At 41.9% G+C, this 15,324-nt stretch overlaps 1 protein-coding gene across 1 annotated transcript in view; it reads left to right on the forward strand.

Annotated features, from left to right (window-relative positions):
• Positions 1 to 3,434: 3,434 nt before the first annotated feature.
• ASAH2 (N-acylsphingosine amidohydrolase 2) overlaps positions 3,435 to 15,324 on the forward strand; it is a 28,744-nt gene continuing 16,854 nt past the window's right edge. Inside the window, exons 1-8 of the mRNA XM_087702192.1 lie at positions 3,435 to 3,447; positions 5,171 to 5,262; positions 7,071 to 7,223; positions 8,026 to 8,202; positions 9,572 to 9,699; positions 11,263 to 11,340; positions 12,870 to 12,990; positions 15,322 to 15,324. The exon at positions 15,322 to 15,324 is cut by the window's right edge and continues 123 nt beyond it. Coding sequence (XP_087558318.1) covers positions 3,435 to 3,447; positions 5,171 to 5,262; positions 7,071 to 7,223; positions 8,026 to 8,202; positions 9,572 to 9,699; positions 11,263 to 11,340; positions 12,870 to 12,990; positions 15,322 to 15,324 — 765 coding nt within the window. The remainder of the gene's footprint in view (positions 3,448 to 5,170; positions 5,263 to 7,070; positions 7,224 to 8,025; positions 8,203 to 9,571; positions 9,700 to 11,262; positions 11,341 to 12,869; positions 12,991 to 15,321) is intronic.

Here is a 15,324-nt window from a genome sequence, read left to right on the forward strand (position 1 = left end):
CATCTTCATCTGTTTTGATATACCTGTGTCTGTAAATATACATTTTATATGTTTTTGTTTCTTTTTTTTAAACTCTCCTCTTTTCCATAATTTTGGGCATTCTTTTCCTCTGTTTTTGATTTTGGTTGGTTAGAAAACAGCTAACTAGGATCTGAGCGGTGGGTGGGGGAAGCGTGCAGATGGGCTGGGGGAGAGAGCTGGAACCTGTTCTAAACGGCACGGCAGATTTGTGGAACCTCTTCTATAGAAGAGGTTAGAACTGGCAGGAACCCACCCCTCCTACCTACCTACCTACCTACCTACCTACCTACCTACCTACCTACCTACCTATTCACTCCCTTCCTACCTACCTACTGTATTTCTTTCTCTCCCTCTCTGTCCCTCTATCTACTTATCTACTTTTTAAAAAAAATTTGCCTCTTCAAAACCTTGGCGCGTCTTATACTCCGGTGCATCTTATACTCCAAAAAAATATGGTAGACACCTAGGTTACCGATACTTGTTTTGACTTGTTTCCTCTACTTTTTTTATAGTTGCTGTTCCATTGATGAAGAAATCGAAATAAGCAATTGCTCTTGGCGTTGTTACTGTTGTCTTCGTGATGGCAGTGGTAGCAGTGGTCATCATATGCCTCTTAGTCCTCTATGTCCAGCCAAGTGGTAAGCCTCTGGACTTCATCTTATCAATATTGTAATAGTGGTGGAATAGTGGTGTCCATGAAGTTATTATCTTGAGAGATTTCCTACCAAGGATGGGATTGGAAAGTCTTTAGATCATTCATTTTCACTTGTAGGGACCCCCCCGCCCCCCAGTATTCATGTTCCCCTATACTCATTTAAAAAGTAGGATGACAGCCGAGGTGGCGCAGTGGTTAGGGTGCAGTACTGCAGGCCACTTCAGCTGACTGTTATCTGCAGTTCAGCGGTTCTAATCTCACCGGCTCAAGGTTGACTCAGCCTTCCATCCTTCCAAAGTGGGTGAAATGAGGACCCAGACTGTGGGGGCGATATGCTGACTCTGTAAACTGCTTAGAGAGGGCCGAAAGCCCTATGAAGCGGTATATAAGTCTAACTTATAAGAGCCGAGGTGGCGCAGTGGTTAAATGCAGCACTGCAGGCTACTTCAGCTGACTGTTATCTGCAGTTCAGCGGTTCTAATCTCACCGGCTCAAGGTTGACTCAGCCTTCCATCCTTCCGAGGTGGGTGAAATGAGGACCCAGACTGTGGGGGCGATATGCTGACTCTGTAAACTGCTTAGAGAGGGCCGAAAGCCCTATGAAGCGGTATATAAGTCTAACTTATAAGAGCCGAGGTGGCGCAGTGGTTAAATGCAGCACTGCAGGCTACTTCAGCTGACTGCAGTTCAGCAGTTTGGCTGTTCAAATCTCACTGGCTCAGGGTTGACTCAGCCTTCCATCCTTCCGAGGTGGGTAAAATGAGGACCCGGATTGTTGGGGGCAATATGCTGACTCTGTAAACCGCTTAGAGAGGGCTGAAAGCCCTATGAAGTGGTATATAAGTCTAACTGCTATTGCTATTGCTATTACAATGAAGCGAAAACACTGGGCCAGAAGATTTTGAAGAAAGGATGATCCTGGGATAAAAGTAGAAAAGAATTAGGTATTTAACATTAATTCTCAAATTGCATTTCTTTTCCGATGGTAATGGTTACATTGTAGTGGAGGGATTCAATTTTTTTTTACTACTGCGGTTCTGTGAGCGTTTCTTTGTGGGCGTGGCAGGGGAAGGTTATTGCAAAATCCCCATTCCCTCCCCAACCCACTAACCTGCTTTCTAGCTCAATTCTTCATTCTCCTGTTCAGGGCAACAAAAGATCAGCTGGGAAGCTGAGAGGCAGCAGGGACGGGGCCAGGATATATGCTGGTTCTCCAAACTATTCAAAATTTCCACTTCTGGTTCTCCAGAACCTGTCAGAACTGGCTGAATACCATCTCTTTTGCATTGCCAACTGCCAAGTAAAGGAAATGTTTATATGCCGTGTTGAAGATTGTCAGTGGTGGGTTTCAAAAATTTTTGGAACCTACTCTGTGGGTGTGGCCTCCTTTGTGGGAGAGGCTTGCCAGCCATGTGACCTGGTGGGAGTGGTTTGCCAGCCATGTGTTCTCTCTCTCTCTCTCTCTCTCTCTCTCTCTCTCTCTCTCTTTCCTTCCTTTTGTCTCTCTGTCCCTTTTTTTCTTTTTTTCTTTCATCTCTCTCTCACTTTTTCTTTTTTTCTTTCTTCCTTCCTTTCTCTTTCTCTTTCTCTGTGTGCGTGTGTATGTGTGTGTGTTTGTCTCTCCCTCCCTCCCTCTGTGTCTCTCTATGTGATTCTCTCTCTGTGTCTGTCTGTCTGTCTGTCTCTCTGTGTGTATCTCTCTCCTCCAGTGGTGGGTTTCAAAAATTTTTGGAATCTCTTCTGTAGGTGTGGCCTGCTTTCCAGGTCCACTGATGGAACCTCTTTTAACCGGTTTGGGAGATTTGATGAACCGGTTCTACCGAATAGGTGCAAACTGGTAGGAACCCATCTCTGGTCTGTGTGCGTGTGTGTGCGTGTGTGTGTCTGTGTGTCTGTGTCTGTGTGGCAGTGGTGGGTTTCAAAAAATTTCGGAACCTCTTCTGTAGGTGTGGCCTGCTTTCCGGGTCCACTGGTGGAACCTCTTCTAACCGGTTTGGTAGATTTGACGAACCGGTTCTACCGAACTGGTGTGAACTGGTAGGAACCCACCTCTGAAGATTGTACTCTAATGACAGGCATGGATGCAGCAAGGCACATAACAGGGGGAAATAAGAGAAAAAGGAAAAACTAAGTTAAATTTAAAACAAAAAGTCAAGGGATATTAAAGTGCCTTGAAACATCATTACCGAGAGACTCAAAATTTCCTAAAGTTGTCTTCTAAAAATGGCACTATTTATGCTTTTCCCTTGATTCCTTGGGGTTTGCTTCCATTTTGCCCAAAAGAAAAAGAAAAAGCAAGAGTAAAAGTATCTGAAATCAATCAAATCTTTATTACAGTCAAAGTCCAGCATAATGACAGTGGGGTGCAGTCAGTTTAAAAACAAAAGTACTGGCTTCTTTGGGATCTACAGCGAGAGACCGATGTCATAATCTTTCTTTTCATCCTTGATTTTGTTGCTGATCAAACTTGGAAATGAAGGAGCTGAGGTGGCGCAGTGGTTAGGGTGCAGTACTGCAGGCCACTTCAGCTGACTGTTATCTGCAGTTCGGCGGTTCAAATCTTGCCGTCTCAAGGTTGACTCAGCCTTCCATCCTTCCGAGGTGGGTGAAATGAGGACCCAGACTGTGGGGGCAATTTCCTGACTCAATTTGCTAAAAATCTGTAAACTGCTTAGAGAGGGCTGAAAGCCCTAAGAAGCGGTATATAAGTCTAATTAATAAATAAAATAAATAAATGAAATTTGCAAAAAAGGCAAAGATGAAAAAGGAAAGTAAACTACTGTATTTTTCAGAGTACAAGATGCAACTTTTTCCCTCAAAAAAGAGAGTGAAAATCTGGGTGCATCTTATACACTGAGTACAGCATTTTTGGCGTCCCAACACCCTGCCGCCTTCACCAAAATGGCCATGCATAGCTTTTAGGAGGCTTCCAGAGTATTCCTGGGGGCTGGGGAGGGCAAAAACAAGTGAAAAATAGGCTGGTATTTGCTCGTTCCCCCCCGCCCCCAAGAGCACTCTATAAGCCTCCTAAAGGCTATGCACGGCCTTTTTTTAAAAATAAAAAACAGGCCTGTTTTCACAGAGTGCAAAAACTTTTTTTTAAAATTTGCGTCTTCAAAATCTTGGTGCATCTTATACTCCGGTGCATCTTATACTCTGAAAAATACGGTAGTTGTTTTTTTTAACCAGTTTTTGAGGGCACCAAACCTTACACGCTTTTAGAATTGAAATACTGGTTCTCACAAAATGGCTTATTGTAGTCACCACCACTGAAATCTTCCCTCTGAGGAAACACACTTCTCCTCCTGAAAGTGCTCAGCTGTGTTTCCTTTCATTGGACTTCATTTTGGACCCCTGAAGGAGTATTCTTTCAACCGTGTCAAAATAGCTTTAAGAACTTAGATATCAGTGGTGGGTTTCAAAAATTGTTCGAATCTACTCTGTGGGCGTGACCTCCTTTGTGGGAGTGGCTTGCCACCCATGTGACCGAATGGGAGTGGCTTGCCGCCCATGTGACCGGATATGAAGATGCCGACGACACTTGTCAGAACCACCTTAAATGACCTCACACACAGCACTGGCATGCATAAGAATAGGATGTAAACTTGTTTTTTGAAAGGCATCTTTGGTTTGCGTTAAAACAACTTCAACACACACGCGCTGGCTACCTGTCGATTTCCGGATGCGCTTCAAGGTGCTGTTAATCACCCATAAAGCCCTACATGGTAGTGGATCTGGATACTTGAGAGACCGCCTTCTGCCAATCACCTCCCTGCGACAAATAAGATCACACAGATTGGGCCTCCTCCGTATTCCATCGGCCAGCCAGTGTCGGCTGGCAACTACAAGGAGGAGGGCCTTCTCAGTAGTCGCCCCGACCCTTTGGAACGAACTCCCCGTGGAGATTCGCACCCTCACCACCGTCCAGGCCTTCCGCACAGCCTTGAAGAACTGGCTAGCCCGTCAGGCCTGGGGATGAAGATAGTTGCCCCTCCCGAATGATGAATGCATGTTGGTTACTGTTTTTATTATATGTGTCTTTGTTATTGTCTGCATTTCCCCTTCCCTGATTTTATGTGAGCCGCCCTGAGTCCCCTCAGGGAAAAGGGCGGCCTACAAATGTCAATAAAATCAAATCAATCAATCAAACAATGTTCTGATTGCACCACAAAGGCAGTAGTCATCCTTACCTTTCACAGAGAACTGAGTTTTATAAATAGGAGCATGATAGTGTAGAATAATCCTATCCAAGGACCAGTGGTGGGTTTCAAAGAATTTTGGAACCTCTTCTGTAGGTGTGGCCTGCTTTCCGGGTCCACTGGTGGATCCTCTTCTAACCAGTTCGGTAGATTTGACGAACCGGTTCTACTGAATAGGTGCAAACTGGTAGGAACCCACCTCTGTTAGATATGCTTTTAAATTTCAAATTCTGCACAACCCTGCTTCTGTGTTGGAAGGAATGCCTAATTCTTCTATTTATATTTTTTTTTTCAGATGCTGATTCTGAATTGTCTAAAGGTGCTGAGGGTTACTTAATCGGTGTTGGCCGGGCGGATTGTACTGGTCCTATAGCTGAAGTATCTTTAGTGAGTATTTGCTTGGCCTCAATAGCTCACAGCCTAGTTATCCCAACCATTTAATATCTAATATTTAATATGGCTGTTCTGGCAGGCCTGGGGCTGCTGAAGTATCCAGCCCCACTTTAATTGTGAATGTTGTTGTATTTTAAATTGTTGTTTGTCTTATTTATCCCCCTTCCCTTTTTATTGTAAGCTGCCCCAAGTCCTTCGGGAGTGGGCGGCATACAAAACCAATAAACTAACTAAACTAACTAAACTAACTAAACTAACTAAACTAACTAAACTAACTAAACTAACTAAACTAACTAAACTAACTAAACTAACTAAACTAACTAAACTAACTAAACTAACTAAACTAACTAACTAACTAACTAGCTAACTAACTAACTAACTAACTAACTAACTAACTAACTAGCTAGCTAACTAGCTAACTAGCTAACTAGCTATCTAGCTAACTAGCTAACTACCTAACTAGCTAACTAGCTAACTAGCTAACTAACTAACTAGCTAACTAGCTAACTAGCTAACTAGCTAACTAGCTAACTAGCTAACTAGCTAACTAACTAACTAACTAACTAACTAACTAACTAATATCTCCTTTCTTTCTTGTACAACCATATTTATAACTTGATGGAAATGTTCAGAAGGATTTTGGAAGCCACCTGCCAGGTTCGAGGAGGCATATGCATTTCTGGAGTCTCAGATTATAACACTTCTGATAAGAGAGGATTGAATTAGGTGTACGGTTAATGATACCCAGCCTGCTTCCACCAGTAGAATCTGGAAGGGAGGCTTCCTTTGTCTTCCCTCTCCGAAGAGCAGTGGTGGCATTCAAAGTTTTTGACTCCCAGTTTTGTGGGTGTGGCTTTGTGGGTGTGGCAGGGGAAGGATACTGCAAAATCCCCATTCCCTTCCCACTTTCAAAATTTCCACTACCGGTTCTCCAGGACCTGTCGGAACTGGCTGAATGCCACCTCTGCAGAAGAGGCGTTACCATCAGGGATTGCAAGATCTTCTGCATTTCTCCCTCCTCCCACTTTTTTTGGGAATAGTACTTCTCCCTTGCTTAAACTGGCAATAATCCTGTGAAAATTTAAGAAAGGTTGGCTGCTCCAAAAGGCCTTTGGGGATTGAGATGTTTAAATTTCCAGGAACATCAGGACACTGATGAGCTTGCTTGTTGTTCCTTAGTTCAGGATGATGGCGTGAGGTGAGAGAGTAATTATGCTATAATTAATTCCTATATGTACAGAACAATATGAGTACAGAATGTAAGGATTTATATTCCTATATTTATATTCCTGTATATAATTCCTAGGGACGCGGTGACTCAGGGGCTAAAATGCTGAGCTTGTCATTCAGAAAGGTCAGAAATTTGGCAGTTTGAATCCCTAGCTGAGTAATAGAGTGAGCTCCCATTACTTGTCCCAGCTTCTGCCAACCTAGCAGTTCGAAAGCATGTGAAAATGCAAGTAGAAAAATAGGAACCACCTTTGGTGGGGAGGTAATAGTGTCCGGTGCGCTTTCAGCCGGCCACACGACCATGGAGACGTCTTCAGACAGCGCTGGCTCTTCAGCTTTGAAACAGAGTTGAGCACCGCCCCCTAGAGTCGGGAATGACTTGCACGTATGTGTGAGAGGAACCTTGACCTTTATATAATTCCTATATTTACAGAACAATATGAGTACAGAATGTAAGGATTTATATTCCTGTATTTTATTTTATTTTTTAGTTAGTCACTCAAAGTCAATAACCACCAAAGCAGTTTTTAATCTTAAACTAATAAATAATGACCTATTGTGTTTCACTGTAGATGGGCTATGGCAGTCTTCATCAGAAAGGTGGTGGCATCCTCTCACGACTATATTGCAGAACTTTCATCCTAGCAGAACGACAGGATGACGCCAAGCGAGTAGTGCATGTGGTTGCTGAAATAGGAATGATGTCTCAAAGAGTAAGGCTAGAGGTAGGTGAGGAATAACCAATACTTCTCCTCTCCACTTCTCTCCTTCCCCTCTCCTTCCCCTCTCCACCCCTCTCCTTCCCCTCTCCCCCTCCCTTCTCTTTTATGAATTGTAATCATGGTGATGTTGTAATAAATTCGAAGCTGTAGGAGAAGGAGTGGCAGAACCTGGGGATGGAGTCAAAAGACTGTCTCTTTGTGGCTATGTAGAGATTCTGGTCTGATTCCTCTCTTGACTCTGCCTTCAGGTGCTACACTCCTTCTCTTACACAAATTATATACTTAAATACCAGTAGAAACTTAGGAATTAAAAGACAGATCCTTAATTGTAGTCAAGTTCTACAAGTAGACCATGAGATGTCAATTCATATAGTGAGCTGGGTGGTTGGTTTTTTTGCCTTGCTTTCTATGTTTTGGCTTATTTAATGTATTTAATTAATCATTGCAGATATTCTTCGGGTCCAATCCTGGTCCTGTTAGACAGCATTGTAATTAAGGTAGCTTTTCTTTAGAGCAGGCAGATTACAATCCCAACATTACTATAACTTGATTTAGAATTTTCCCAACAGAAGGCAGCTTGATAAATGCGTATATACCAGTGTGTGTATGTGTAACGTGCTTTAGCACTTTGAAGATATACACTCTGGATAAAGATATATATTCTGAATATATATATATATACTTTGAATTCTTATTACTGAATGCCGTAAGACATACCCCTCTCCTTGTCCTATTGAAAATATTTTAGGTAAAAGTAAAATGTGACAATGCAAGACAATATATTTCTTTCAAACCTTTTTTTAAGGTAATGAAACGGTTAAAATATAAATACGGAGATCTGTACAATCAGAACAATGTCGTAATGACTGGAACTCATACCCATTCAGGACCTGGAGGCTATTTCCAAAACACCTTGCTCTTGATAACATCCGGAGGTCTTATAAAGCCAGCACTGAATGCCATCGTCAACGGGATCGTTCAAGTAAGGCAACATCCAATTTAGCATTTTAGCTTCATGTAATGGTATCTTTTGAGGCCGAAATGGATTCTCATCCTCCTTTGGACGTTCCTTTAAGACAACGGATTCTTCCTCCGTACTTTAGAGGAAGTTGCTACAGGTAGTCCTTGCCTGATGACCATTCATTCCATGGCTGTTCAAAGAAACGATGGCGATGAATGAAGGGATTGGTGACTGAGGCCCAAGCTATGGTCATTGGAAAAACCTCTGTGGTCAATTTGATGAATTTATTTTATTTATTTAGTGTATGGAATATCATACATGGGCAAGCAAGTTATATATATCTGCCTAGTATGCCTAGTGTGCAATATAGCCCAGGTTCAAATTCAGTAAGGGTATGGCTAGCTGATGAGAGCTAAATAGCTTGAAATAGATCTATACTAGTCTCCCTTTATTTATTTATCAGCACAAATAAAAAAAACACACATAAAAAATAAAACACAAATATAACAAAGGCAACAGTAAAAATATTGGGTTTCTGTCGTGATGGACTCTTGTGACGAGCCGAAGGACAGATGATGGAAGCAGTTAGCTTCCTCCCATAATTGGGGCTTACCAGGGGTTGTAAAAAATCTAATATATCTATCTATCTATCTATCTATCTATCTATCTATCTATCTATCTATCTATCTATCTATCTATCTATCTATCTATCTATGTGTCTATGTCTATGTCTATGTCTATGTCTATGTCTATGTCTATGTCTATGTCTATGTCTATGTCTATGTCTGTCTGTCTGTGTGTGTGTGTGTGTGTGTGTGTGTGTGTGTGTGTGTGTGTGTATATATATATATATATATATATATATATATATAAATATATAAATATATAAATATATAAATATATAAATATATAAATATATAAATATATAAATATATAAATATATAAATATATAAATATATAAATATATAAATATATAAATATATAAATATATAAATATATAAATATATAAATATATAAATATATAAATATATAAATATATAAATAAAGTCACAACCCCTGGTATGCCCAAATATGGGAGGAAGGTCACACTTCCACTCTCTGTTTTCGGCTCGTCACAAGAGACCATCCAGACAGAAACCCAATATTTTTTACTGTTGCCTTTTTGTTTCATTTGTTATATTTATGCTGATAAATAAATAAAGGGAGACTAGTATAGATCTATTTCAAGCTATTTACCTCTCATCAGGGCTAATTTTAGTGCATGCGTCAAAAGATTTTAGTTTCAGGGAAACACAGTAGTCTTGTGCTAAAAAGCTGGATGCAAAAAAGCTGGATGCAAATCAAAATGTCTCCGTTTCCATGCTTTTAATCCCTATTTTCTACTTTTCAGAGTATTGACATGGCACATCAGAATATGGTGCAAGGACATGTTTTTATCGGTAGAGGTTTGGTAGAGCACAGTCAAATAAACAGAAGTCCTCTTTCTTACCTTGAGAATCCAGCTTCTGAAAGACGCCGGTAAATAAAAAAAAATATTGAGGGCATTTTCATTCATTGTAGTGGATGTAATGTAAATCTTATAATTTAGCTAAGGCATAGTATTTATATCTGCGCAGCGCTGGATTAAGATTCACTTGCTCAAAGGAAGCGTTTCCCAATGTTAGTAACTTTAAGATGTTTGGACTTCAGCTGCTACAATTCCCTCCAATGTATTGACGGGGGAAATTGGCAACTGAAGTGCACAGAGCTTAAATTTATCATGCTCTAAACAATTATCTGTTTGTTTAGAACTTGCTCAATGAAAAACAGACTCCTATGGGTATTTTATAGGAGCCCTGTCTAGAATATAATGATTTACTGTTTTGTTCTCTTTCCAAAATGCCCAGAAGGAGATGAAAATATATTTGGAGGGTATTATTTCCCCCCCTCCTTCTTCCATTTCCTTGATGAGGGAAGGCCACTATCATGATCATAGGAACGGCAATGCTGAAAGGTTCAAGAGACAGAGTCCTTCCTTAGCCATTCATTTATTTATTCATTTTAGATCACCTGGACCAGTGGTGGGTTGCAGGCAGTATGCCCTGGTATGGGCGTACCGGAGGCAGCCCAGAGCACTGGATACCGTTCCGGTATGGTGCTCCGGAGGGCCCACACACCCGCCCGAGCTCCTTACTGGAGTTTAAATGCTTCTGCGCTTCCGTGTAAGTGCATGGCGCATACAGCGCCTGCGCGACGCTATGTGGAGCAGCTGGATTGTCGCGATGGCACTTGAACACACGCACGCACTGCGTGTGTGTGCGCTGCGCGCATCCATGAGGACGCTCCCAGCCCTGTTCCAACCGTACCAGTTGGAACGGAATTTGTAACCCACCACTGACCTAGACCTTACGTTATTTAGCAGCTTAGAGACAACAGAACATCCATGGTATAATAATGATATGATAGAAATTATAAATTATCATAGTAAAGCAACATGGATAGTTAAGTGAACAATGAGAAACAACATAAAAGTGGAATTTAGCACATACTTGACAAGGTCAGTCTATAGTAAAACTTATATACTATAGTAAAGAGCCGAGGTGGCGCAGTGGTTAAATGCAGCACTGCAGGCTACTGCTAGATCAGCAGTTCAGCGGTTCAAATCTCACCGGCTCAGGGTTGACTCAGCCTTCCATCCTTCCGAGGTGGGTAAAATGAGGACCCAGATTGTTGGGGGCAATATGCTGACTCTCTGTAAACCGCTTAGAGAGGGCTGAAAGCCCTATGAAGCGGTATATAAGTCTACTGCTATTGCTATTGCTATTCCATGACATTAAGAGTGTGTACATAGGTAAAAATGTGTACATATGTGAATACCCAAGAAACTTTAATGTTGACGTTGCTACGGATGTTGATAATGCTGAGAATGAATTTTGAGAGCTCAGAATGCTGAATGCTGAGAACGTTGAATTCTTCATGCTGGTGAGCAATTGAAGGCCACAAATATTTGTTAAGATGTTGTTAAGGTTGAGAAGCTCTATTCTAGTTGCTGTGAAAGGCTCTCTTGTCTCCCCCCCACACCATGTTCTCCATGCTTTCCAGGTATTCATCAAACGTAGACAAAGAATTGACGTTGCTGAAAATGGTTGCAGATAATGGCCGAGAGATTGGAATGTTTAGGTGAGAACTTTTTTGAAAACAGGAAGGAAGTATATTGGTTCATTTTATTCCCAACAGGGCTGTTACAGGCTACATATAAAGGCTGGTATAGAAAGGTAGATTGGGATAAAGCAGTGAAAGTGACTAGCTTAAACATACAGGTGAACTTGAATGGCCAAAGGTAGCCTCGAACCTTGGTCTTCTTTTTTCAAGTTCATCACCTTTATCCCATTTCATATGTTGCCTGATGAGTTGGTGAAGTTGAAATTCAAGAAAGATGGGTGGGTAAAGAAAATAAAGTTGAGAAAAGCGGACTTGTGTGATGAAGAACAAAAGAAGGGAAATAAGACCATACCCCATGGTATTGAAAGTATAGCTTGCTGGGAGATAGGTTAAACATGTATTCCAGCAATCAATAATTGATTGTTTACTAGCAGGTTACTAAAGGGAAGCTGCATACTGGCAGCTTCCCTTTCAAGGAGAGGAGAAGAAGAAGGGCTTTAAAAGAGAGGTTTCTCTCACATTTTAAGCTGTTCAGAGTCATTTGTGAGATGTGCGGCAAATAAATTGAATAATAAATGAGTAAAAAGAAATGGATTAGAGATAGATAGTTAGTTAGTTAGTTAGATAGATAGATAGATAGATAGATAGATAGATAGATAGATAGATAGATAGATAGATGATAGATGATAGATGATAGATGATAGATGATAGATAGATAGATAGATAGATAGATAGATAGATAGATAGATAGATAGATAGAACTTGCCTCCAGAAGTTGTGAATGCACCAACACTGGACATTTTTAAAGATGTTGGATGACCATTTATGTTGTTTATGTTTATGTTTATTTTATTTATATGCCGCCCTTTTCCCCCGAAGGGGACTCAGGGCGGCTCACAACTCAACCAAGGGAGAGGGATGCAGACAAAAATTAAAATGACACACAACAATACATAATTTAAAACACACAAGAGTCATACCATTCGAGAAGGGGGTAGAAGCTTTTTAGCCCCAGGCCTGTCGGAATAGCCAGGTTTTAAGGGCTTTGCGGAAGGTCTGGAGGGTGGTGAGGGTTCGAATCTCCACGGGGAGCTCGTTCCAGAGGGTCGGAGCAGCCACAGAGAAGGCCCTCCTCCGGGTAGTCGCCAGTCAACACTGGCCGGCGGATGGAATTCGGAGGAGGCCTAATCTGTGGGATCTAATCGGTCTAGAGGAGGTAATTGGCAGCAGGCGGTCTCTCAAGTACCCAGGTCCAATACCATGAAGGGCTAAAGTGTCTAAATTTGTCTAAAGTGGTGTAGGGTTTCCTGCCTGAGCAGGGGGTGGGACTAGAAGACCTCCAAGGTCCCTTCCAACTCTATTCTAATCTAGATAGATAGATAAGTGACAGACAGACAGACACTGACTGACTGAATTTTTGGATAGGAAGTGTTAAATCATATATGGTTAGTTGCCTAGGGCCTTTGGTAATAGATGGCATAGAAGTAAGTAAGTAAGTAAACAAGTACTCTCCTAACAGCTTTCCCTTCTTTGATTTTTTTTACTAGCTGGTTTGCCGTTCATCCTGTCAGTATGAACAACAGCAACCTTTTAGTAAATAGTGACAATACTGGCTATGCAGCTTATCTCTTTGAACAAGAGAAGAATGAAGGATACCTTCCAGGAAAGGTAAGAACAATTAATGTTCATCATTGTATACAACAAAGTAAGTTGTGTTAGCCTTCTAATGAATGTAGCTAGTAGCAATAGCAATAGCAATAGCAGTTAGACTTATATACCGCTTCATAGGGCTTTCAGCCCTCTCTAAGCGGTTTTCAGAGTCAGCATATCGCCCCCCACAGTCTGGGTCCTCATTTCACCCACCTCGGAAGGATGGAAGGCTGAGTCAACCTTGAGCCGGTGAGATTAGAACCGCTGAACTGCAGATAACAGTCAGCTGAAGTGGCCTGCAGTACTGCACTCTAACCACTGCGCCACTTCGGGCTCTAGTATTTCAAATAGTGGTTGGCAGTGGCTGACAGCGACCCAGAGTTTTATACAGGAAATGTTATATTTCTACGTGAAGATCTTGGGACTTGCATCTGGGACCATTCCCATTCAATGCATGAAATAATAGCCCCAAATGATTATTCCCCATTAGGTTTTAAACCCTGTTTAAGATATTATTAGTACTTTAGGTTTTATCAATAGACTAAAGTTCAACTAAGGGATGTGGTGGCTCAGTGGCTAAGACGCTGAGCTTGTCGATCAGAAAGGTCGGCAATTTGGCGGTTCAGATCCCTAGCGCCGCGTAACAGAGTGAGCTCCCGTTACTTGTCCCAGCTTCTGCCAACCTAGCAGTTCGAAAGCATGTAAAAATGCAAGTAGAAAAAATAGGAACTACCCTTGCTAGGTAGGTAACAGTGTTTCGTGCGCCTTCTGCATAAAAGAGCCGAGGTGGCGCAGTGGTTAGGGTGCAGCACTGCAGGCCACTTCAGCTGACTGTTATCTGCAGTTCGGCGGTTCTAATCTCACCGGCTCAAGGTTGACTCAGCCTTCCATCCTTCCGAGGTGGGTGAAATGAGGACCCAGACTGTGGGGGGCGATAGGCTGACTCTGTAAACCGCTTAGAGAGGGCTGAAAGCCCTATGAAGCGGTATATAAGTCTAACTGCTACTGCTACTGCATTTAGTCATGCCGGCCACATGACCACGGAGAAGCCTTCAGATAGCACTGGTTCTTCGGCTTTGAAACAGAGATGAGCCCAGTCCCCTAGAGTCAGGAACGACTAGCCTATATGTGCGAGGGGAATCTTTACCTTTACCTAAAATTCAACTATGTTACTCTCCAGAAGCATTGCAAATTTTGTTCCTAGAATTCCAGGTCCTATTGACCAAGAAATTTGGAGATTATACTAATAGTACAATTGAGGAGGTTAAGGTGAGGAGCCTAAATTGTGTTCCTTTCTTCAGTTGGCAGGTGAAATGTGGGACAGTAGCTCACTCTTCTGGACTTCTAGGAAGTCTTCATAATTGGTTCTATTCCCAGACATGTGGGTGATGCGTTTATTGGTCCTTTGATGTGGATTGATTTGTTATTGTTTGATTGCTTTGGTCAGGGTTTCCTGTGGGGTTGTATATTATTAACTGTTTTTTATTGTTTTTGGGCTTTATATATAAATAATAATTATATCCCAGATCCTTGGAAAGAACTAAAGAGATGCATCAAAACGCTAAATCCAGTCTGAGCATCTGGCTGACTGTGCAACGAACCCAGTGGTGGGTTTCAAAAATTGTTCGAACATACTCTGTGGGTGTGGCCTCCTTTGTGGGAGTGGCTTGCTGCCCATGTGACTGGATGGGAGTGGCTTGCCGCCCATGTGACCGGATATGAAGATGCCGACGACACTTGTCAGAACCACCTTAAATGACCTCACACACAGCACTGGCATGCATAAGAATAGGATGTAAACTTGTTTTCGAAAAGGCATCTTTGGTTTGCGTTAAAACAACTTCAACACACGCAATGTTCTGATTGCACCACAAACGCAGTAGTCATCCTTGCCTTTCACAGAGGCACTGAGTTTTATAAATAGGAGCATGATAGTGTAGAATAATCATCTCCAAGGACCAGTGGTGGGTTTCAAAAAATTTTGGAAGCTCTTCTGTAGGTGTGTCCTGCTTTCCGGGTCCACTGGTGGAACCTCTTCTAACCGGTTCGGTAGATTTGACAAACCGGTTCTACCGAATAGATGCAAACTGGTAGGAACCCACCTCTGAACGAACCATAATAATGAAGCTTGGCAGTGCAAATGAAATGAAATAAATACAAGGAAGCAAACTTTCATTTCCATGTGACTACTCACAAAATCTAAAAGGAGAGAATATTGCTTGAAGGTGGCAGGCAATTAAAACATTGCAGTAAATGTCAGATCTCATTAAAAGCCATTTTGTTAAGATTCTGAGCAATAATGTTGCGGGATCAACGGGAGCCGCCGATATGACTTTCTTCCTCTTTTAGGGC

The sequence above is a fragment of the Thamnophis sirtalis genome, unplaced genomic scaffold (genome assembly GCF_051295495.1).
Source record: "Thamnophis sirtalis isolate CommonGarterSnake01/CBP01778 unplaced genomic scaffold, rThaSir2_p1.2 scaffold_15, whole genome shotgun sequence".
Classification (NCBI taxonomy): Eukaryota; Metazoa; Chordata; class Lepidosauria; order Squamata; family Natricidae; genus Thamnophis; species Thamnophis sirtalis.